The sequence below is a fragment of the Macadamia integrifolia genome, chromosome 7 (genome assembly GCF_013358625.1).
Source record: "Macadamia integrifolia cultivar HAES 741 chromosome 7, SCU_Mint_v3, whole genome shotgun sequence".
NCBI classification, from domain to species: Eukaryota; Viridiplantae; Streptophyta; class Magnoliopsida; order Proteales; family Proteaceae; genus Macadamia; species Macadamia integrifolia.
Genome location: NC_056563.1, coordinates 28,347,153 through 28,371,555, shown reverse-complemented (window position 1 = coordinate 28,371,555; position 24,403 = coordinate 28,347,153). Strand labels below are relative to the sequence as shown.

At 36.7% G+C, this 24,403-nt stretch overlaps 1 protein-coding gene across 3 annotated transcripts; it reads right to left on the bottom strand.

The window, feature by feature from the left end:
• Positions 1-1,559: 1,559 nt before the first annotated feature.
• LOC122084274 (cytosolic sulfotransferase 5-like) lies at positions 1,560-23,671 on the bottom strand. Of its 3 annotated transcripts, none has more exons than XM_042652377.1 (3): positions 23,644-23,671; positions 11,295-12,260; positions 1,560-1,724 (listed from the first exon to the last, which is right to left on the bottom strand). In XM_042652377.1, exons 1-3 carry the CDS (start codon positions 23,654-23,656, stop codon positions 1,702-1,704), a joined length of 1,002 nt encoding a protein of 333 aa, XP_042508311.1. In that variant the 5' UTR covers positions 23,657-23,671; the 3' UTR covers positions 1,560-1,701. The 3 variants fall into 3 exon arrangements, with proteins under 3 accessions (XP_042508311.1, XP_042508312.1, XP_042508313.1); XM_042652378.1 differs by having other exon boundaries at positions 1,560-1,988; positions 11,559-12,260; XM_042652379.1 differs by lacking the exon at positions 11,295-12,260 and having other exon boundaries at positions 1,560-1,988; positions 22,954-23,671.
• Between the last annotated feature and the right edge of the window lie 732 nt (positions 23,672-24,403).

The following is a 24,403-nucleotide window of genomic DNA, read 5'->3' as shown; positions in this document are numbered from 1 at the left end:
TGTCATGGTATAGCTAAACGGACCTTAGACAGGCTACAGGCTTGATTAAATCTAAATAGGCTTCATATGGGTCTTAAAAAATCCTCAGAATATTCTAATAAATTAGGGACATCAAATTGCCATTTTCTATTAAAAACTAGAAAGCTAAAAGTACTCTGTACTTGAAATCTAAGCAACAAAAAACCTGGCACAAACTCTTTAAGGTTTATGATGTGGGATTTTGGAGTCACAAAAGGAATTTCAAATGCTAAAATTATTCTAAAGGGTCAGGCTAGATCAGGCTCATAATCAATCGATCCCAATCGAATGACTGATGAGTATCCCACTCACACTTGGAACAACAGTTCATAAACAGATCGGGCTGGTCCGAACTTTACAAGATTGGGCAGGCCTCAAATTGACACCCCCTACGGCCCTACGATTGCCCTTGGAAAATGTAGCCAACAATATTCATGTACATGGAAAAATCTTAAACTGTTGGATTACCCGGGGGTGCATTTTTGGAGCTTTATTATCTCCATTTTTCTTTCATTATTTTGCCCATGGGCCCTTGTGTTTTTCTTCGTCACTCCTAACAAACAAATTAGGGACTGTCCGAATGTAACATAATTTACAATTTTCTAAAAGTCCGTATATTATAATTAATAGGATCTTAGCTGAACATAGGGGTAGTTATGTCATTTGGTTTTTAAATTTTGAATTGCTAAGCTTCAAAATCCATTGTCATTTGTAAAGGATAGTTTTGTAATTTCTCAAGCTTTTATTTCCTACTTTTGTTCATTATTTTATGGATAAAAATCCTCATTAATTTCCATCTCGTGCAATATTGTGCAATACCCTATGCAGAGGTCGATTATTATATAAATCTAGTGGGGAGTTAAAACAAGCAAACAAAACGTTTGCAGGAGACTGATATGGTGCATATCAGAGTTAGAACAAGCAAAAAAAAACGTTGCAGCAGTCACCCCCACCCTAATCGTCGGTTCTGCTGCCACCCCCATTCTTCTTTTCAAGTTAAAACACGAACCGGTTGGTTTGAATAGCCGACTCGATTAGATTTAAGCTGGAGAATCACGGTTTTGGGTTGTTTCATTGGAGGATTAATCTGAGCTGTCCAATCTGAAATGTCCATGTGTCGACGTCTGCAGGGGTTATTGCACGTGATCGGAATTGCAGTGGATTTTTATCCCTTTTTTCTTCAATATAGGGCCATATATACTTTTTTTTTTTTTAATTAGTAGGAAAAGAGCGATGTAAATGAACGGATTGAAGATCCAAGGAGAGACTATTTACAAGGAAACTATGGGGAACAGAAAGGCTAGCACATGATCTACCAAAAGATGAAAGACAGTCAGCTAACTACTGAATTCTTTTCCCTATAAACATGAACAAAAGAGACAAGACTAAATTGATTGCATAGTTGGAGGCCGTCTTCAATAATGTACTTAATACACGCCTAGAGACAATCGTTAGAGCAATGTTGGAGAAGATTAATGATCATCTGATTCTCTTTCAATAATAATAAGAGAGCGAAGAACTTTGGAAAGTGCTATACGCTGTAGTGCTAAAAACCACAATCTATAATGCTGCAGTTCAAGTTTGGAATAAATACACTTGAAATCAACATATGGAACAATCAGAATAATGAAAACAAACTGCAAACCATGTAAAAGGAGATTTTCATCTCTTCAGAAAATATACTTAACAGAACTTGAGGCCATGACCATGGAACTTCTCTTCTGTGATCTGGTCAATTCGTTCAATCATCTCAGATGTAAGATAGTTTGCCCAGTCCCCAACCTTACCTTTTCTAAAGAAAGCCCCATATCCAAGACCCTCAGGGATTTTTCCAGTCTTGTTCACCTCAAGACTACTCAAATTCTCAAAGCTGCACAACCTCAAGATCTTATCAACCAATCCTTGCTCTTTTTCTTCCTCAGACGTGAAAGGGAATCCCACAAAATGAGCTACTCTTTTCAAAACACCACCTGGGTCTGCTTGTAACGATGAACAACACTTGTTGAGGCCTTTCCAGACTAGCTCTCCAGTAAACCAACACATGATCCCAGAAAGGCCCAAATTGGGAAACCCCCTTGCAGAACCTCTCAAATGCTTCCATGGCACTCAAAGGTGGCTTTGAGACCGTGGCTCTGATCTTGTTATTAAAATGCCACATGGAAACAAACACATCTTTTGGATTCCGGTAAAGATAAAGATTCCGGGAACCAGAATCGATCATGCTCTGTGGCAGTGATGTGAAAGATATGTGAGTTCCAAAGAGCCTGGGAGAGGGAAGGGTTTCAATGTCGGGAAGGATTTCAAAATCTGGGATGATTTTGCTATTGTAAAGCCTTAGCTCTAGAAATGGCACTAGGAGCTGGGGGTTTTCGGAGAGCAAGGGATGATGATTGTAGGTGAGTGGATACATACCGCGGTTAACAGCTGCGAAGAGAAGGGCTTTGATCCATGTAGTGCCTGATTTTGGGGTGGTTGCAATGATAATGTCGCTTGAGCGAGCCTTGAAGTGGTCTTGGACTGCGAATACTCCTGGGCAAAATATGTCTGGACACCAGAAGCCTTGGTAATGGCATAAATAATCCTCAAATGCCCAACCTTCCTCTTTTGGAAGGCTTGAAATGAGGATTTTGTACCTCTGGTAGCTACTCTCATTTTCTTCCTTCGGATCTGCCTCTGCCTCTGCCATTGTTGGTGTAATTGTTTTCAATTTTGTCAAGGGAGTTCCAACTTACACAACTGGTGGTGGTACCTACAAGTCTACAGCCATGGCCATTCTTGGGACTGGAAGGGTTGTTCCTTTTATGGATAGCCACTTGGGCCATAGATTTGTATCCGATACTGATACGATATCGATTCGAATCGGTTCTTATTTTTCTTTGTTTTTCAAAAAAATAATAATAATAATCCTTTTTTTTTTTTACTCCTATATCGATACTGATAATCAATTCCAATCGCTCAGGTATTTATTCAACGGTTAAGACTTTTTCTATTTTTTTTTTTTTAATTCTACACTGTCATAATACGTGGGACTCAAATTACCCAAAAGCAACTTAAAAGCTTTATTTTTTTTTTTTTTTTGGGTAGGACTTAAAAGCTTTACTGGGTTTAACCTATCTACCACTTCCATTCAAATTAAATCAGCATTCAAGATTAAGCAATCCGTTCAAAGTATTCCAGGATAATGGGACTTTTCTAAATTTTGGTGAAAAGGGTAATTCACTGAGGAAAATGGAATATAAAACTAAAATGTTAATGGAAAGATTTATATTTTTTCTTTTTGTTTAAGATATGAAATGGGAACTGGAAAATGCAGATTCCTTGTCTACATATTGTATCAATTGCATCCTTTAAGCCATTTCATATAACTAAAGTATGAAGAAAAAAAAAAGGCATTTCATGTTTCTAAAAAGAGATGAAAATATGTGACGTAGAAAATTATTTCATTTCATTTCTCAAGGATTTTGATGCTTAAGTTGGCAATCAATTGTCATATTTTATTTAGACAAAGCTAATATGGAATATTATTAGTGTTAAAAGCATCAAGAAAACCCCGGGTACTCAGCCCTCGACTGCCTTGAGCATGGATAAGGCTTAGGTAAGTTTTTCAGCTCTCAGGGTGGGACTAGACTAGAATTTTCATGCTCAATATTGAGCTTGGGATAAACCTAGCCCAACCCTATGTATACAATAAGGGAAAAGGTTGGGTATGCTAGCGGAATACCTAGGAATAAGGTATGCTAACATCTCCTGGCTGTTAGATGAAATAGAGAGAATCTCATCCATTTGTAAACATTGTCTTATATAACCTTCCCAACACTGCCGCTCCACAATCCTTTCTTTTTTTTTCTTCTTCTTCTTCTTCTTCTACCTTTTTCCTTCCTATCCGTCTCCAGCTCTTCCTCCCTTGCACAAATTGTCGATCCCCACTCTCCGGCTTCAAAATTTTCATCTTTTTAATAGTTTTCCTCTCCATTTGAACATCTTTCTGAATCTTCTTATCTTTTTAGTTCTTATTCTCCAAATGGAGTATACAAAACAAACCCAAGTAGTGAGCTTGAGAAACAATAATGTCGCTTTTTTTTTTTTTAATGGGTAGATCATTGAAAAATCATGGAAAAGTTTAATCTAAAACTGAAATCCTAATAATCCAAACATAATTCCACAGTTTGCATTGCATATTGTTCATCATCATCATCAAACAAAATTTCTCTTATATATATTTTTTCTTTTGGGTCTTTCCCCTTCCCTGAACATTCCCGTAGAACTAATGCCAGAGATTCTAAAAACAATCAAAAGAATTGCCAAAAGCCTCTATCTCAACAACTCTTTATCGTCTCTTTACCCATACCCATGGTGTTCTCTGTTCTCATGTGAACTTTGTCTGTGGAAGAGACTATCTTCTCCATTGAGAAAACCTAAGGAAGAGTTATAGATTGATGGGTGTTGGTACAAATGAGGGCTATTGCATTTTGAAATTTTAGGCACAAATGAACAATGGAGCTTTAATGGTGAAAGATTTTTGTGAACCGCCTTACACATCTCATGTAGGTTTCCAAAGCATAAGAATCCATAGCCACTGACCCTTCATCTGGTGTGAAGATGTTTATATGTAGCAAATGTGGATTGAAGGTTTAGATCTTTTTTCACGATCTAACAGTTATATTTAAGATGATCAAATCCTATGGTTAAAATTCCACTAACATCTAAGATTCTATGGTAACCCACTAACATGCCTATCCCTCTCCCATTCAACAAATATATTGGACAAGGAATGTTATTTGTCGGCATTTCCATGCCTAATCGCAGCCTCTATTTTAAAGAGGCAGAAACGTCTTTTTAATTCGATCCAGATTTTTTCATTGATTTCAATCAATTTTATCGGTTGAGGTTAAGTTATCACACCCCTATCCCTGCTCTCCATCTTCTGTCTCTACAAATCCGATGTCGAAGAAGATATAAATCCACACAATTCCCTTCCTCTAGATTCTGTTTTCGCCATGACACAGAGGGAGGATGAGGGCGTGAAGGACTCACAATCATTGATGATGGACGCAAAGTAACCTCACAATTTCATTCAATTATATTCAACCATGTCTACCGGCAAGGCAATCTGGTGGCAGATAATCTGGTCTCCTTTGATCCTACCGACACTTGAAATCTTGGCTGGTCCCTGGTCCTTTCACCACAAATGGACAAAATCTGAGTATTCTATTAATTAGGATTCCTATCTCTTTTTCAATTATGACATACTAAAAAAAGTCAATTCTTTGGATTTGAAAGTCAAAAAGAAATTACTTTTAAAAAGTATGATTAAAAATTTAAGTAATTTATAATTAATGATCAAAAGATTCTTTTCTTTTTCCATTTATTCTTCCCTTTCCTAATTGCTTAACTATATGTGAAAGCAAAAAACCCTTGCGATGCCAAATGGCTATAGTGACTATCCATTTAGCAGAGTCTTGACAAAATTGAGAACCTTCCACAAACAATGGCAGGCTACACGTCTTATAAAAATTGCTTTGTTACTAAAACTAGAGATGAGAAAGAAGAAAATGAGAGTACCTACTGGTAAGAATGTGAATTTGAAATCAAAATTATTTACTGAAATCAAATCGAATCGTTTATATTGAAATTGTAAAATCGTTTATTAAATAGTTAAGTTTTAATTTTAAAATTCAAACCGTGATTCGGTTTTGATTTTAAAGTTTAAATCATTGGTGAACCTTTTAAATAAACCGTTAAACTGATTAGCATATACATAATAAGTTTAAGTTATCCAATGTTAAGTTTACATATATTTCAATAAAAAAATTTTAAGTTTATATTAAACTGTTGGATTTATGGGCTTAATTAATTATTTGGGTTGATTAAATGGATGAGAGTCAAGTTGTATGAGTCGGTTCGGTCTACTCTCAAGTTTAGGAATATGTTGTTTAAGATTTTGGGTGTAGGGCAGTATTATAAATACTGGGTTTTGGATCCCTACGACCATCATTCATTTTTTCCCACTTTACCACTAAAGTGAGAGCACCAAGAAGTCTAAGGGGCTACAGAAAATCCATGGCCAAGAAAGAAAAATTGTGAAGAACGAAATCGATTGTCTTTAGCATACAAGGTGAAATGTACAAATCGATCATTTATGTTTTGATTCGACTTCGTGTTCTAGTTGTCTATATGAGAATCTATTAGGGTCTGTTGTGAAACCCTAAATAGTCTAACATAAATAACTATTAAATAAATATATATATATATATATAACAATAAACAATTCAATACAATGTTACAATTTACTTCCGTTTCATTAAAATTTTAGAGATAGATTGAGATTGATTAAAAAATAAATAACAAAAATTTCTTTTAGGCCAATTCTCTTTTAACTCTTCGTCATTCCCTTCCCTAAACAATGACTCTCAAGCATGATTCTAAGTAATGGTATCGAATTGGTCGTGTCAGTCATATTAAATTGACATCGGCTAAGACCAATGTCCATATCTGACTGATCAGTATTAGCTAAGGGGTAAAATAATAAAATATATATATTTTTTGTGAAAAGCAAAGGCAAAATTGATCGATACAACTTGATCAAATTTGATCCGGATCAATATTAACAGAGACCAAAATTGAGAACCTTCCACAAACAATGGCACAGTTTTGATTATTTGTTGTATAAAATTGTAGTGATTTATTCAAATTGAACAATTATGAGCCTTCAAACCACTTAAGAAAAGAATTCCAAGGTAGGTACATTTAAAATCCACTTAGACTTAAATAGGTTCGTAGATCGGTTAAGACGCGGTTAAGGCCCATTTAAGGTAGTTCGATTAAAGCCTGTTCGGTCGATCAGCCCAATTGTAAATCATACCAAATCCCCTAAAGTTAGGCCTGTTTACTTAAACAGGCGTTCACAATATAAGGCTTCCAAGTGGTCAAGCCCAAATAGACCCAATCAAAACCAGCCCAACCTGATTGATTGACACCCCTAGGCTACAGGACAATGTTCCTAAGTTGCGCGGTGAATTCATCATGTGAATCTAACAAAGAACACCCCATGCATGCGACACGCCCTACACCTGGCCAGGGTGGCCGGCGGTGAACAGATTAGGGAAACTCGGTCCTAGGCTGTAATACAAGGTCAGTTTGACAAAAACAGAAGTATTCTTTGTACGTTCTCTTATTTTAATATATTATTTTATTTATCTATTCATTAAAAAAAAAAAGTAACACTCAGAGAAGAGGGGGATTCCCAACTTTTAATACTTCCACTTTTTTCTGCGTTTAATCTTAGTAGTACGGTTGTATGTCAACTAATTAGGGCATTTGATTATGTTATGAGAATAATCACTCAGAATGTTTGGGGTGGGGGAGGGGGTTGTAGGAATGTGTGTTTGGTTTTCTTCTTCTTCTTCTTTTTTTTCCCCTTTTTCTTTCTTCATTTTTTTGTTTGGTGAATACAATTTTTATTGGATAGAGCATTTTGGCAATTTTATTGCTAAAGAGAGTGCTGAATTTTCCCTTTTCATAAAAAAAAAAAGAGTTGAATTTTCCCGTATTATCCCCAATTAAGGATGTGAATTTGTAACCGAAACTGTTTACCGAAATCGAACCGATCCATTTAGTAAATGGTGCGGTTATGGTTTCAAGTTAGGCCGATTAGCTAAATGGGTCGGGTCAGGTCAGTTTTAACCGCGGAACCCGTTGGTTTCAAATCGAATTGAAACCGTTTAAACCGAACCATTTAAAACCGTTTAACTGATCCGATTAATCCGTATAACAATTAAATAAAGAAGGGGCAGTAATCCGTATAACAATTAACAATTAAATTAAGTGTCCATCCTGTTTTGGTATGATTTATTGTAATTCAGAATTCAGTTCAAGTTTAGGCTTTAGATCATGAACTTGTAATCCATATATGTTACTATATTATAATGTTATCATAGATGGGGTGTTTTGGCTAAACCACATGCCATTTTAATATTTTATGCTGTAGAAGGCTGGATTTAGATGTTGTATGATATTAGTTCTAAATGTTTGAGAATGGCCATGCAAAGAAATAGCACTAGATTATCAAATTAAGACATACCATTGTTAACATAGAATCTCATATTTGTGGTTGCCAATTATTTTTTGATAAGCTTATGATCTTCAGTTTAGAGATGGTTGCAAGTTATAACAAATCGATTGTAAACCGTTTTACAAACCGTATGGAATAAATCGAAACCGTTTAAAATAGTGAAATCGAAACCGTTTAGAAACCGTGGAAACCGAAACCGTTTACTAAAGGGTCACGATTTCAGAAAGTGGAACCGTTTAGTAAATGGTGCGGTTATGTTTTTAGTCAAATAAATGTGAACCGAACCGATCCGCACCATTTAAACCAAAACCGAACTGATTAACACCCTTATCCCCAATGCAAGGTACATGTCATGTATCTAATCAATTCGCCAAAGGAGAAGTTACATATATCTAATCGATTCCTAAGGATTCATTCCAAGACATACTTTCATTGCTTGGAAGGCTATAATCTCTGCTTCCCCAACTCAAATCTTTCTTTCGACGCAAATATATCTCAATTTTTAATTGTTGCCTCTGCTCAAGAGCTAAAGAGGACATTAATCACTTTTTCTTTAATTGTTTATTTTTTAATACTATTTAAGACAATATTCTTGTTAAATGCTGACCTTCTTTTGGGCAGATCCAGTCTTTCCTTGGGGAGTGGGAGTGGGTGTGGGTGTTTTCTAATTTTAAGGGTAATTCAGTTTGTGATGGTATAGGAAGAATGATGTTCTATACATGTTGTCATCTTTTGTATATGGTGTGGATGAATTTTACAAAATGGTCTAACTCATCATATACATAATAGTACATCTGCTCCTCTAAGACGCCGGAAAATTATAGAGGATTAGGAGGTAACACAAGTGATCAATTCAAAAGAAAAAAAGAACTCATCACCCAAACGAAATCCATCCAAGGGATGAGAAAACTTAAGAAGAACTACTTCTTTTCAAAGGCAAAATGCTCAAATTATGAATAAACTCCAATTATGTTCCATTCCATTCACTGGTGTAAGCTTATATAGATGAGCATGGAATAACCTTCCAAGCATAGGCAATTTCTAAAAACTAATTGAAAAAAACAAACATGGGGAAGATAAACAACTATCCAATAAGAAAGGACCTTAGAAACCTTAAAATGATGTGAGAGGATATTTTTTCTTTTCGGTAAGATATATGCGGGGAGGACTTTCGACAGATAAAGCCCATGGAGGCTAGTTAACCTTAAAAGAGAGACTCGTACCATTAAGTTCAATATGAAAATATCATTTTGCACAGTGCATAAATAGGTGGATTGGCTCAGTTGGGCTTGTTCATAGGCCTGGCTGAGCCAATTTGACCCTTGCATCATGACTGTTGGTTTAATTAATTAGGTTTACATTAGGCGAACATAGTAATATTTATAATTGGTTGGTCAAGTTCATGCTTTTTAAAATCAAGCTAAATGGACTTTAGACAGGCTATAGGCTTGATTAAATCTATACAGGCTTCATATGGGTCTTAAAAAGTCCTCAGAATATTCTAATAAATTAGGGACATCAAATTTCCATTTTCTATTAAAAACTAGGTATCTAAAAATACTCTGTACTTGAAATCTAAGCAACAAAAAACCTGGCATAAACTCTTTAAGGCTTTAGGATGTGGGATTTTGGAGTCAGAAAAGGAATTTCAAATGCTAAAATTATTCTAAAGGGTCAGGCTAGATCAGGCTCATAATCAATCGATCCCAATCGAATGACTGATGAGTATCCCACTCACACTTGGAACAACCGTTTATAAATAGATCGGGCTGGTCCGAACTTTACAGGATTGGGCAAGCCTCAAATTGACACCCCCTACGGCCCTACGATTACCCTTGGAAAATGTAGCCAACAATAGTCACATACATGGAAAAGATCTTAAACTGTTGGATTATCAGGGGGTGCATTTTTGGAGCTTTATTATCTCCATTTTTCTTTCATTATTTTGCCCATGGGCCCTTCTGTTTTTCTTCGTCACTCCTAACAAACAAATTAGGGACTGTCCAAATGTAACCTAATTTACAATTTTCTAAAAGTCCGTATACTATAATTAATAGGATCTTAGCTGAACATAGGGGTAGTTATGTCATTTGGTTTTTAAATTTTGAATTGCTAAGCTTCAAAATCCATTGTCATTTGTAAAGGATAGTTTTGTAATTTCTCAAGCTTTTATTTCCTACTTTTGTTCATTATTTTATGGATAAAAATCCTCTGTAATTTTCATCTCGTGCAATATTGTGCAATACCCTATGCAGATGTCGATTATTAAAGAAATCTAGTGGGGAGTTAAAACAAGCAATCAAAACGTTTGCAGGAGACTGATGTGGTGCTTATCAGAGTTAGAACAAGCAAACAAAATGTTGCAGCAGTCACCCCCACCCTAATCGTCGGTTCTGCTGCCATCCCCATTCTTCTTTTCAAGAGTTCACCTTTAGAGCTGATCGCTTTGCTCAGAACTTGAAATTTTGAAAACAATAACAGCCAAGGAGGACAAGAAGAAGAAGAAAAAGAACTGTTGTGGGAGTTCGGGCAGAGAGAGAGAGAGGGAATGGATAGAAATCTCTTAGGTTTTGAGTTAAAACATGAACCGGTTGGTTTGAATAGCCACTCGGTTTGATTTAAGCTGAAGAACCACAGTTTTGGGTTGTTTCATTGGAGGGTTAATATGAGCCGTTCAATCTGAAATGTCCCCGTGTCAATGTCTGCAGGGGGTTATTGCACGCGATCGGAATTGTAGAGGATTTTTATCCCTTTTTTCTTGAATATAGGGCCATATATATATATATATTTGAATTAATAGAGAAAGAGCGATGTACATGAACGGATTGAAGATCCAAGGAGAGATATTTACAAGGAAACAATGGGGAACTGAAAGGCTAGCACATGATGTACCAAAAGATGCAAGACAGTCAGCTAGCTACTGAATTCTTTTCCCTATAAACATGAACAAAAGAGACATGACTAAATTGATTGCATAGTTGGAGGCAGTCTTCAATAATGTACGTAATACACGCCTGGAGATCATCTGATTGTCTCCTTGACCTTTGGAAAGTGCTATACGCTGTAGTGCTAAAAACCACAATCTATAAATACACTTGAAATCAACATATGGAACAATCAGAATAATGAAAACAAACTGCAAACCATGTAAAAGGAGATTTTCATCTTTTCAGAATTTACACTAATCAGAACTTGAGGCCATGACCATGGAACTTCTCTTCTGTGATCTGGTCAATTCGTTCAATCATCTCAGATGTAAGATAGTTTGCCCAGTCCCCAACCTTACCTTTTCTAAAGAAAGCCCCATATCCAAGACCCTCAGGGATTTTTCCAGTCTTGTTCACCTCAAGACTACTCAAATTCTCAAAGCTGCACAACCTCAAGATCTTATCAACCAATCCTTGCTCTTTTTCTTCCTCAGACGTGAAAGGGAATCCCACAAAATGAGCTACTCTTTTCAAAACACCACCTGGGTCTGCTTGTAACTCTTCATACTTGATGAACAACACTTGTTGAGGCCTTTCCAGACTAGCTCTCCAGTAAACCAACACATGATCCCAGAAAGGCCCAAATTGGGAAACCCCCTTGCAGAACCTCTCAAATGCTTCCATGGCACTCAAAGGTGGCTTTGAGACCGTGGCTCTGATCTTGTTATTAAAATGCCACATGGAAACAAACACATCTTTTGGATTCCGGTAAAGATAAACAATCCGGGAACCAGAATCGATCATGCTCTGTGGCAGTGATGTGAAAGATATGTGAGTTCCAAAGAGCCTGGGAGAGGGAAGGATTTCAAGGTCAGGGATGATTTCGCCATTGTAAAGCGTTATCTCTAGAAATGGCACTAGGAGCTGGGGGTTTTCGGAGAGCAAGGGATGATGATTGTAGGTGGGTGGGTACATACCGCGGTTAACAGCGGCGAAGAGAAGGGATTTGATCCATGTAGTGCCTGATTTTGGGGTGGTTGCAATGATAATGTCGCTTGAGCGAGCCTTGAAGTGGTCTTGGACTGCGAATACTCCTGGGCATAATATGTCTGGATACCAGAAGCCTTGGTAATGGCAGAAATAATTCTCAGATGCCCAACCTTCCTCTTTTGGAAGGCTTGAAATGAGGATTTTGTACCTCTGGTAGCTGCTCTCATTTTCTTCCTTCGGATCTGCCTCTGCCTCTGCCATTGTTGGTGTAATTGTTTTCAATTTTGTCAAGGGAGTTCCAACTTACACAACTGACAACTGGTGGTGGTACCTACAAGTCTACAACTATTGCCATCCTTGGGACTGCAAGGGTTGTTGCTTTTATGGATTATGGATAGCCACTTGGGCCATAGATTTAGTTATCGCTATTGGTATCCGATACTGATACGATATCGATTCGAATCGGATCTTATTTTTCTTTATTTTTCAAAAAATAATAATAATAATAATACATTTTTTTTTATTGTACTCCTAAATCGATACTGATAACCAATCCCAATCGGTCAGGTATTTATTCAACGGTTGAAACTTTTTTTTTTTTTTAATTCTACACTGTCATAATACATGGGACTCACATTACCCAAAAGCAACATAAAAGCTTTATTTTTTTTTTTTTTGGGTAGGACTTGAAAGCTTTACTAGGTTTAACCTATCTACCACTTCCATTCAAATTAAATCAGCATTCAAGATTGAGCAATCCTTTCAAAGTATTCCAGGATAATGGGACTTTTCTAAATTTTGGTGTAAAGGGTAATTCACTGAGGAAAATGGAATATAAAACTAAAATGTTAATGGAAAGATTTATATTTTTTCTTTTTGTTTAAGATATGAAATGGGAACTGAAAAATGCAGATTCCTTGTCTACATATTGTATCAATTGCATCCTTTAAGCCATTTCATATAACTAAATTATGAAGAAAAAAAAAAAAAGGCATTTCATGTTTCTAAAAAGAGATGAAAATATGTGACGTAGAAAATTATTTCATTTCATTTCTCAAGGATTTTGATGCTTAAGTTGGCAATCAATTGTCATATTTTATTTAGACAAAGCTAATATGGAATATTATTAGTGTTAAAAGCATCAAGAAAACCCCGGGTACTCAGCCCTCGACTGCCTTGAGCATCGATAAGACTTAGGTAAGTTTTTCAGCTCTCAGGGTGGGACTAGACTAGAATTTTCATGCTCAATATTGAGCTTGGGATAAACCTAGCCAAACCCTATGTATACAATAAGGGAAAAGGTTGGGTATGCTAGCGGAATACCTAGGAATAAAGTATGCTAACATCTCCTGGCTGTTAGATGAAATAGAGAGAATCTCATCTATTTGTAAATATTGTCTTATATAACCTTCCCAACACTGCCGCTCCATAATCCTTTCTTCTTCTTCTTCTTCTTCTTCTTCTTCTTCTACCTTTTTCCTTCCTATCTGTCTCCAGCTCTTCCTCCCTTGCACAAATTGTTGATCCCCACTCTCCGGCTTCAAAATTATTCCTCTCCATTTGAACATCTTTCTGAATCTTCTTATCTTTTTAGTTCTTATTCTCCAAATGGAGTATACAAAACAAACCCAAGTAGTGAGCTTGAGAAACAATAATGTCGCTTTTTTTTTTTAATGGGTAGATCATTGAACAATCATGGAAAAGTTTAATCTAAAACTGAAATCCTAATAATCCAAACATAATTCCACAGTTTGCATTGCATATTGTTCATCATCATCATCAAACGAAATTTCTCTTATATATATTTTTTCTTTTGGGTCTTTCCCCTTCCCTGAACATTCCCGTAGAACTAATGCCAGAGATTCTAAAAACAATCAAAAGAATCGCCAAAAGCCTCTATCTCAACAACTCTTTATCGTCTCTTTACCCATACCCATGGTGTTCTCTGTTCTCATGTGAACTTTGTCTGTGGAAGAGACTATCTTCTCCATTGAGAAAACCTAAGGAAGAGTTATAGATTGATGGGTGTTGGTACAAATGAGGGCTATTGCATTTTGAAATTTTAGGCACAAATGAACAATGGAGCTTTAATGGTGAAAGATTTTGGTGAATCGCCTTACCCATCTCGTGTAGGTTTCCAAAGCATAAGAATCCATAGCCACTGACCCTTCATCTGGTGTGAAGATGTTTATATGTAGCAAATGTGGATTGAAGGTTTGGATCTTTTTTCACGATCTAACAGTTATATTTAAGATGATCAAATCCTATGGTTAAAATTCCACTAGCATCTAAGATTCTATGGTAACCCGCTAACATGCCTATCCCTCTCCCATACAACAAATATATTGGACAAGGAATGTTATTTGTCGGCATTTCCATGCCAAATCGCAGCCTTTGTTTTAAAGAGGCAGAAACGTCTTTTTAATTCGATCCAGATTTTTTCATTGATTTCAATCAATTTTATCGGTTGAGGTTAAGTTATCACACCCCTATCCCTGCTCTCCATCTTCTGTCTCTACAAATCCTATGTCGAAGAAGATATAAATCCACACAATTCCCTTCCTCTAGATTCTGTTTTCGCCATGACACAGAGGGAGGATGAGGGCGTGAAGGACTCACAATCATTGATGATGGTCGCAAAGTAACCTCACAATTTCATTCAATTATATTCAACCATGTCTACCGGCAAGGCAATCTGGTCTCCTTTGATCCTACCGACACTTGAAATCTTGGCAGGTACCTGCACTACAAGAAAAGAGGGCATTTGCGACACTTTTTTAGCGACAGACAAAATTTATGTCCCCTTAACAAATTATTTGGGACGGATATAATTCTGTCGCTACATATCTAGCAGTTGGGACAGATATCTTACTGTCACAACCTTTGAGACGGAAATTTCTGTCGCTACTGGGATTGAATTTTACATCTATTACGACGGATTACTTTCTGTCCCTAAATAAACTATTCGAGACGGATACGATTTTGTCGCAATATATGGGACAGAAATATTACCTTCTCAATATTTGAGACGGAATTTTTCCATCGCTATTATGATTGAATTTTACATCTATTACAACGGATTACTTTCTGTCCCTAAATAAACCATTCGAGACGGAAAAAGTTTTGTCGCAATATATGGGACAGAAATATTACTGTCCCAATATTTGAGGCGGAATTTTTCCATCGCTATCATGATTGAATTTTACATCTATTACAACGGATTGCTTTCTGTCCCTTAAATAAACCATTCGAGATGGATACAGTTCTGTCGCAATATATGGGACAGAAATATTACCGTCCCAATATTTGAGACAGAATTTTTCCGTCGCTATTATAATTAAATTTTATATCTCCTACAATGAATTTTAATTGAATTTATATCTATTACCATGGATTTTTTCCGTCTCTAAAAAAATCATTTGAGATAGAAATAGTTCCGTTGCTACATATCTTATAGTATAACACAAAATAAAATGCATTAAATTTGAAAAAAATATTTATCATTAGAGACGGAAATTTTCTATCGCAAAATTGGAGATGGATAACTATCTGTTCCCTAAATTAAAGAAATTTTCAAATATGCGCGCTCAAATCTCTGAATCACGTTACATTCAAACAAATCGAAATCTAGATGATTACTTCAATACATATTTATCATTGAAGACGAATATTTTCCGTTGCAAAATTGGAGACAGATAATTAGCTGTCCCAAAATTAAAGAAATTATTCCTCCAACATCCGAGCCCTAATTCCCTTCCCACTTGCTGCGCGCTCAAATCTCTCCAAAATCCCTTTTCGTATCAATGCTTTATCTCTTCTCTACAAACCCTCATCTCTCTGAATTCCCATGTTGCTGAGATTTAGGACCTCCTTTACCATCGCATTCACTGATTCAAGAGGGGAAGGAGACAAGAATCGAGAAGGAGAAGAAGAATCTACGCAGGAGAAGGTTTCAGAGAGAGAGGGAGAGAGAGAGAGAGACATCACAGGAGAAGGGGTTTCAGAGAGAGAGAGTGATCACAGGAGAAGGGGATTCAAAGAGAAGGAGATCACAGGTTAAGGGGTTTCAAAGAGAAGAAAGATAGCTGAGAGAGAGAGAAGGTTCCAGGGAGAAAAATCGCAGGTTAAAGGTGAGGGAACCCATTTTATCCGATGGTGCAGTCTCCTTTAGTTCCTACTCAGCAGCAGTTTGGGTAGTCAACTGGCAAGTTGCGAGGCCTCCATTATTACCTGTTTCATATGTGCAAGGGGCGTATGGTCCTGTGGTGCTTCCTCCATGGTTGGTACCAGTTCCGACCTGGGGTCCTTATCCTGTGCGTGAATAAAAACCTTTTCCTTTCTTCTGGTATTCAACAGACATTTACAGTTTCTTATTGGGTTGTTAGTCCATCTAAAACAGGGACCTGTTAGTCCAGTAGCATCTCCTACCGCTAAACACATTGTTGGAGCAGGTTCAATTTATGGAGTGTCATAGCTATCTCCCTCAGCACCTGTGTATCCAGGACCTTACCAGATGCTACCTTCCTCTGCTGGACCTACTAGCAGCACTCAGAAGGAACACTCAAATCCTGAAAGACCTGGTCAACTTGAATGCCAGTACTACGTGAGAACAGGAGAATGTAAATTTGGTTCCACGTGTAGATATCATCATCCGCGGGAATGGATTTCACCAAGAACAAATTGTGTCCTCAGTCTTATGGGTCTCCCTCTACATTCGGTAAGTGTTACATTGATAACTCTTTGCTTATTCCTTTATTTAAGGCGAGAGTTTGGATTGTTTATTTTCTTGCGACTGAGAATTCCCACAACTAGATTCATGGTGTTCATTTAATAAAATAACTTTGTGACATGCTCTTTTGAATATCAATTGTTTTTCCATTTTTCACATTCTTTTTTGTTTAAGTATCTGAATGTTTGTACAACTTCACATTCAGGCAATTCTAACAAATTTAGCTACCAAAGAAACTGGTTGTTGGTTTGGTACAGAGATTGTTGTCCCTTTTTATACTTTGTTCTGTGCAAATGTTGAAACTTTTGGTTTTGGATTCTGTTTTTAATCTAAATGTCCCCCTCTTTTGGGTAGAAATCTGGAATTCCCTTTAGATGGGGAATTATCTCCTAATTCTTATCATGTGATGCAAGAGTAGTTGGAAGATGGTAGCTTGTGCACTGCCTTCAACATGTCGTTTTGAGGTTCTATTATTTGAGTATTAATCTCTCTAAAGTGAAAATCTAGGGAATTAGAAGATATAGTACATGCGATAAAGCAAGTAGTAATGTGAAAATGTTGGAACTGCTCGTTTTGGTTTGTGTCCTTTATAAAAATGCCCCCCCCCCTAAATGTGGTTCTGATATTTATTAACCAGTACCAACAAGACCAAATATCCAGATTAAAGAGAAATTGCAAAAAACAAAATCAATAATTTAGATGGCCAGATAATGCAAGTTGAGTTCTCCTCTAATGGCCTAGAATATATGACTGCTGAGAATTTCAACCTGATTCATGGGTTGGATACTTGGATCTCCTGGAATGATTGGAGTATGAGACCTCAAGTTTTACTAGTAACTGATCTTTTTGACATCAGGTTTTAGATTCAATACACCCAATAGTAGATATGAGACACAACAGATCAACAAATATCAGTTATTAAATAACCTCCCAAAATAGCAAGTATTGAATCCAACTTGGAATAGGAATTTGGCATTCAACCAGAAAAATCAAAACTTGATTGTTGGAGAGAGTTAAGAGCACTGACTGAAGATGTATGGAATCAGAAAGTGGATCAGACCTGTATATGACCTATTATCAGAAATTTCACAAAGAGTAGGAAAGTTATATTGTGGGTACTGCTTGTTCTGCTGCAAGATATGATTGTGTAGCAATACTGCTGTAAGTTTAATAGAATTGATAAGAGAAGAGAACAAGAGAATAAAAGAATTGCAATCTGGGCTTCCCATTGCAAAGTTTGATTGGTTCACCATAAGGAAGGTCCCTGTTTCATCACAGCCAAGAAAACAAATTTCTGTAGAGTAAAATTGTGGGTTGTATTTGCTGCCCTGTATTTATTTATAACAACCACAAAAGACAGTTTTAAGTAGACTTGGATACTCCCTAGCTGTTCCCCCTTAATTACTAGCCATTCCATACTTCTAAAAATCTTTAAAAAATAAGATAACAACTTAAGTTGAAACCGTGAACCACCGGTTCAACCAGAACTTTTTAAACACTTAAAATCAAATGAAAGCAACTTAAACTAAGACAAAGTGGATTCAGGCCACGTTAAGCCTGCTTAGATTAGGGCTAGGCCACATTAGGCCTGTTTCTTCTTGGACTTCCTATGCTGTTAAATCTTCAGTTCTGCATCACCCTTATTCGGTTAGAAAATCTAAATTTCCCTTGAGATGAGGAATTATCGACTAATTCTTTTTCATGTGATGCAAGACTAGTTGGAAGTGCTAGCTTGTACACTACCTTCATCAACATGTGTTTGCAGGTTCTATTAATTGAGTATTGATTTGACTCGATAAAGTGAAGATCTAGAGAAATGGAATATATACTACAAGTGATAAAGCAAGTAGAAATGTGGTTCATATGATAAATTTTCCTAAAAGAGATGATTATATAGAACCACCAGTTTCTATTGTAGAAGCTTTGAAAGCTGGTGTAGGTACGTGGATATAAAATTTGTTGGGGACCCTTTATGCCATGCATCTATATTTGCAGATTATTGGATGTATCAGTTCCATTGCAATTTGTGAAAATCAAAAAATTAAAATGAATTACTCACCAGATGGATGATCTCAGTTTGGCTGTGCTGTCTCTGCTGATGTTGTGTTTTCAGGTGCCACATTATGTCTCCTAGTTGTGTTTTTTCTTTCTATTTGTAGTTTCTTGTTAATTTTTAGCTTGAATATCCACCCAGTTTTTTGTGTTTAAGAGGAAACCCTTTTCTCATTCCAGCAATATGTTTCTTAAATCAATGATTACAAGAAACTTGTTACTTGTTGCTCTGTGCTTTCATCTAATGTGGTAAATTTTGAAAAATGAGAGAAGGGTGGGGGAGGGAGGGGATAGGGAGAGGGAAGGGGAGGGTGGCTACTAGTGATGGGCTTTGGCTTATTCAGAAGCATATAGCTGCTACTAGGGATGGACTTTGGCTCACTCAAAGGCATATAGCTATGTATATTGGAAATATTTTTTTATTATTTATTTATTTATTTGTATATCTTTAAGGATTTAAGGAGGGGTTTTCTGCATTAGATGGATAACTAGACAAGGTTTGCATACCAGTTCACTGGATAGTTTCTTCAAGAGTTTCAGTTGGCATTTAGCAGGGGGAGACTGATGTGCCCTTGTTTAGTTTTCTTTCGCTATTTATGTTGCCTTGTGCATTAGCCCTTGGTCAAATCAGAGTGGGTGAAGGTAGGTTTTTGGAGGATTTGTTTTTGTATTATGATTGTCCCTTCATTCGCTGTTCTAGTTTTGAAGACAAATCAATGTTAGTGTTACCTTATTTCACTAATACTTTAAATGGTTTAAATTGTCTATGTACAATAATCTAATGGTCTCTTTGATGGAATCACATTCACAGGTTGAAGTTGCTACAATATATTATTGAATGTTAACGACGAAAATATTTGGGGGAAAAAATAGTTTTATCTATCATTATGTTTGATGACGATGTAAATTTTAAATTTGTATAGATTTATCTCAAGTTATTAATTTTTGATGATGTAAATATTAAATGTCTACTTGGATCTACTAATGTGTAACAACAGGGTAATATGTAGACAAAAAACAAATATTTTTTTTTATTTACTTTTAGACCTTTAGCGATGGATTTTTACTGTCCCTAAAGAACAACCGCTTTTAAGACAGAATCTTCCGTCCCAATTGACAATAGTTTACGACAGTAAAATTCTGTCTCAAATAATATAGGCTCTTTTGTGACGGAAATAAACTGTCACTACATGGCCATGGCAACATCCTATTTGTGACAGAAAATTCTGTCTCTTATTTTTTTTTTGTGACGGAAATATCCATCACAAAAAATGTCGCAATTGACCCCTTAGAGACGGAAAAATTTATCCGTCTCTAAAATTATGCGACGGCAGTTGTAACGACAGTTGTGCGACGAAATTTTTTACTGTCCCTAAAGGGTATTAGCGACAATATTTTAATATTTGAGACAAAAAATTTCCGTCCCAGAAACCCATTTTTCTTGTAGTGCTGGTCCTTTCACCACAAATGGACAAAATCTGAGTATTCTATTAATTAGGATTCCTATCTCTTTTTCAATTATGACATACTAAAAAACTCAGTTCTTTGGATTTAAAAGTCAAAAAGAAATTACTTTTAAAAAGTATGATTAAGAATTTAAGTAATTTATAATTAATGATCAAAAGATTCTTTTCGTTTTCCATTTATTCTTCCCTTTCCTAATTGCTTAACTATTTGTAAAAGCAAAAAACCCTTGCGATGCCAAATGGCTATAGTGACTATCCATTTGGCACAGTCTTAACAAAATTGAGAACCTTCCACAAACAATGGCAGGCTACACGTCTTATAAAAATTGCTTTGTTACTAAAACTAGAGATGAAAAAGAAGAAAATGAGAGTACCTACCGGTAAGAATGTGAATTTCAAATCAAAATAATTAACTGAAATCAAATCGAATCGTTTGTATTGAAATTGTAAAACCGTTGGGCTTGTTCATAGGCCTGGCTGAGCCAATTTGACCCTTGCATCGTGACTGTTCGTTTAATTAATTAGGTTAACATTAGGCGAACATAGTAATATTTATAAGTGGTTGGTCAAGTTCATGTTTTTTAAAATCAAGCTAAACGGACCTTAGACAGGCTACAGGCTTGATTAAATCTAAACAGGCTTCATATGGGTCTTCAAAAGTCCTCAGAATATTCTAATAAATTAGGGACATCAAATTGCCATTTTCTATTAAAAACTAGGTATCTAAAAATACTCTGTACTTGAAATCTAAGCAACAAAAAACCTAGCACAAACTCTTTAAGGCTTTAGGATGTGGGATTTTGGAGTCAGAAAAGGAATTTCAAATGCTAAAATTATTCTAAAGGGTCAGGTTAGATCAGGCTCATAATCAATCGATCCCAATCGAATGACTGATGAGTATCTCACTCACACTTGGAACAACCGTTTATAAATAGATCGGGCTGGTCCGAACTTTACACGATTGGACAGGCCTCAAATTGACACCCCCTACGGCCCTACGATTACTCTTGGAAAATGTAGCCAACAATAGTCACATACATGGAAAAGATCTTAAACTGTTGGATTATCAGGGGGTGCATTTTTGGAGCTTTATTATCTCCATTTTTCTTTCATTATTTTGCCCATGGGCCCTTGTGTTTTTCGTCGTCACTCCTAACAAACAAATTAGGGACTGTCCGAATGTAACCTAATTTACAATTTTCTAAAAGTCCGTATACTATAATTAATAGGATCTTAGCTGAACATAGGGGTAGTTATGTCATTTGGTTTTTAAATTTTGAATTGCCAAGCTTCAAAATCCATTGTCATTTGTAAAGGATAGTTTTGTAATTTCTCAAGCTTTTATTTCCTATTTTTGTTCATTATTTGTAATTTTCATCTGGTGCAATATTGTGCAATACTTTATGCAGAGATCGATTATTGCAGAAATCTAGTGGGGAGTTAAAACAAGCAAACAAAACGTTTGCAGGAGATTGATATGGTGCATATCAGAGTTAGAACAAGCAAAAAAAAAACGTTGCAGCAGTCACCCCCACCCTAATCGTCGGTTCTGCTGCCATCCCCATTCTTCTTTTCAAGATTTCACCTTTAGAGCTGATCGCTTTGCTCAGAACTTGAAATTTTGAAAACAATAACAGCCAAGGAGGACAAGAAGAAGAAGAAAAAGAACTGTTGTGGGAGAGAGAGAGAGAGAGAGAGGGAATGGATAGAAATCTCTTAGGTTTTGAGTTAAAACATGAACCTGTTGGTTTGAATAGCCGACTCGATTCGATTTAAGCTGGAGAATCACGGTTTTGGGATGTTTCATTGGAGGGTTAATCTGAGCTGTCCAATCTGAAATGTCCACGTGTCGACGTCTGCAGGGGTTATTGCATACGATCGGAATTGCAGTGGATTTTTATCCCTTTATTCTTGAATACAGGGCCATATATACTTCTTTTTTTTTTAATTAATAAAAAAAGAGAGATGTAAATGAACGGATTGAAGATCCAATGAGAGATTATTTACAAGGAAACTATGGGGGAAAAGGCTAGCACATGATCTACCAAAAGATGCAAGACAGTCAACTAACTACTGAATTCTTTTCCCTATAAACATGAACAAAAGAGAAAAGACTAAATTGATTGCATAGTTGGAGGCAGTCTTCAATAATGTACGTAATACACGCCTGGAGACAATCGTTAGAGCACTGTTGGAGAAGATTAATGATCATCTGATTGTCTCTTTCAATAATAATAAGAGAGTGAAGACCTTTGGAAAGTGCTATACGCTGTAGTGCTAAAAACCACAATCTATAATGCTGCAGTTCAAGTTTGGAATACGCTTGAAATCAACATATGGAACAATCAGAATAGTGAAAACAAACTGCAAACCATGTAAAAAAAGGAGATTTTCATCTCTTCAGAATATATACTTAACAGAACTTCAGGCCATGACCATGGAACTTCTCTTCTGTGATCTGGTCAACTCGTTCAATCATCTCAGATGTAAGATAGTTTGCCCAGTCCCTAACCTTACCTTTTCTAAGGAAAACCTCATATCCAAGACCACTTGAGTGTTTTCCAGTCTTGTTCACCTCAAGACTACTCAAATTCTCAAAGCTGCACAACCTCAAGATCTTATCAACCAATCCTTGCCCTTTATCTTCCTCAGACGTGAAAGGGAATCCCACAAAATGAGCTACTCTTTTCAAAACACCACCTGGGTCTGCTTGTAACTCTTCATAGTTGATGAACAACACCTGTTGAGGCCTTTCCAGACTAACTCTCCAGTAAACCAACACATGATCCCAGAAAGGCCCAAATTGGGAAACCCCCTTGCAGAACCTCTCAAATGCTTCCATGGCACTCAAAGGTGGCTTTGAGACCGTGGCTCTGATCTTGTTATTAAAATGCCACATGGAAACAAACACATCTTTTGGATTCCGGTAAAGATAAACAATCCGGGAACCAGAATCGATCATGCTCTGTGGCAGTGATGTGAAAGATATGTGAGTTCCAAAGAGCCTGGGAGAGGGAAGGATTTCAAGGTCAGGGATGATTTCGCCATTGTAAAGCGTTATCTCTAGAAATGGCACTAGGAGCTGGGGGTTTTCGGAGAGCAAGGGATGATGATTGTAGGTGGGTGGGTACATACCGCGGTTAACAGCGACGAAGAGAAGGGCTTTGATCCATGTAGTGCCTGATTTTGGGGTGGTTGCAATGATAATGTCGCTTGAGCGAGCCTTGAAGTGGTCTTGGACTGCGAATACTCCTGGGCATAATATGTCTGGATACCAGAAGCCTTGGTAATGGCAGAAATAATTCTCAGATGCCCAACCTTCCTCTTTTGGAAGGCTTGAAATGCGGATTTTGTACCTCTGGTGGCTACTCTCATTTTCTTCCTTCGGATCTGCCTCTGCCATTGTTGGTGTAATTGTTTTCAATTTTGTCAAGGGAGTTCCAACTTACACAACTGGTGGTGGTACCTACAAGTCTACAGCCATGGCCATTCTTGGGACTGCAAGGGTTGTTGCTTTTATGGATAGCCACTTGGGCCATAGATTTAGTTATCGCTATTGGTATCCGATACTGATACGATATCGATTCGAATCGGATCTTATTTTTCTTTATTTTTCAAAAAATAATAATAATAATAATACATTTTTTTTTTATTGTACTCCTAAATCGATACTGATAACCAATCCCAATCGGTCAGGTATTTATTCAACGGTTGAAACTTTTTTTTTTTTTAATTCTACACTGTCATAATACATGGGACTCACATTACCCAAAAGCAACATAAAAGCTTTATTTTTTTTTTTTTTGGGTAGGACTTGAAAGCTTTACTGGGTTTAACCTATCTACCACTTCCATTCAAATTAAATCAGCATTCAAGATTACTGGGAGTGGTGATTCTTCCAAAACACTAGTAGCATTGGGAGAGGGGGAGCAAGTTGCTTGATGTTGCTACCCCCATATTGGACTCAGGGGGAGTCCATTGGTTCCACCCTTTGTACTTGTTGTCAAAGGGGGAGAGAGTTACTCATCGGAGCTTTAGAGTGTATTAGTGATGAGGTGGTTGCCAACAACTCCAAAGGGGGAGATTGTTGTTTTATGGTTGTCCTTGTTGGCAACTCGGCCACGTGGCGGTGATGACGTGGCCAGTTTGG

What these genes read in the sequence shown, in the direction of transcription:
- LOC122084274 (XM_042652377.1), bottom strand. An exon ending in CACAGAAGAGAAGTTCCATG is followed by an intron (nt 1,725 to 11,294) that starts GTCATGGCCTCA and finishes AGAAGTTCCATG; the next exon opens with GTCATGGCCTCAAGTTCTGT.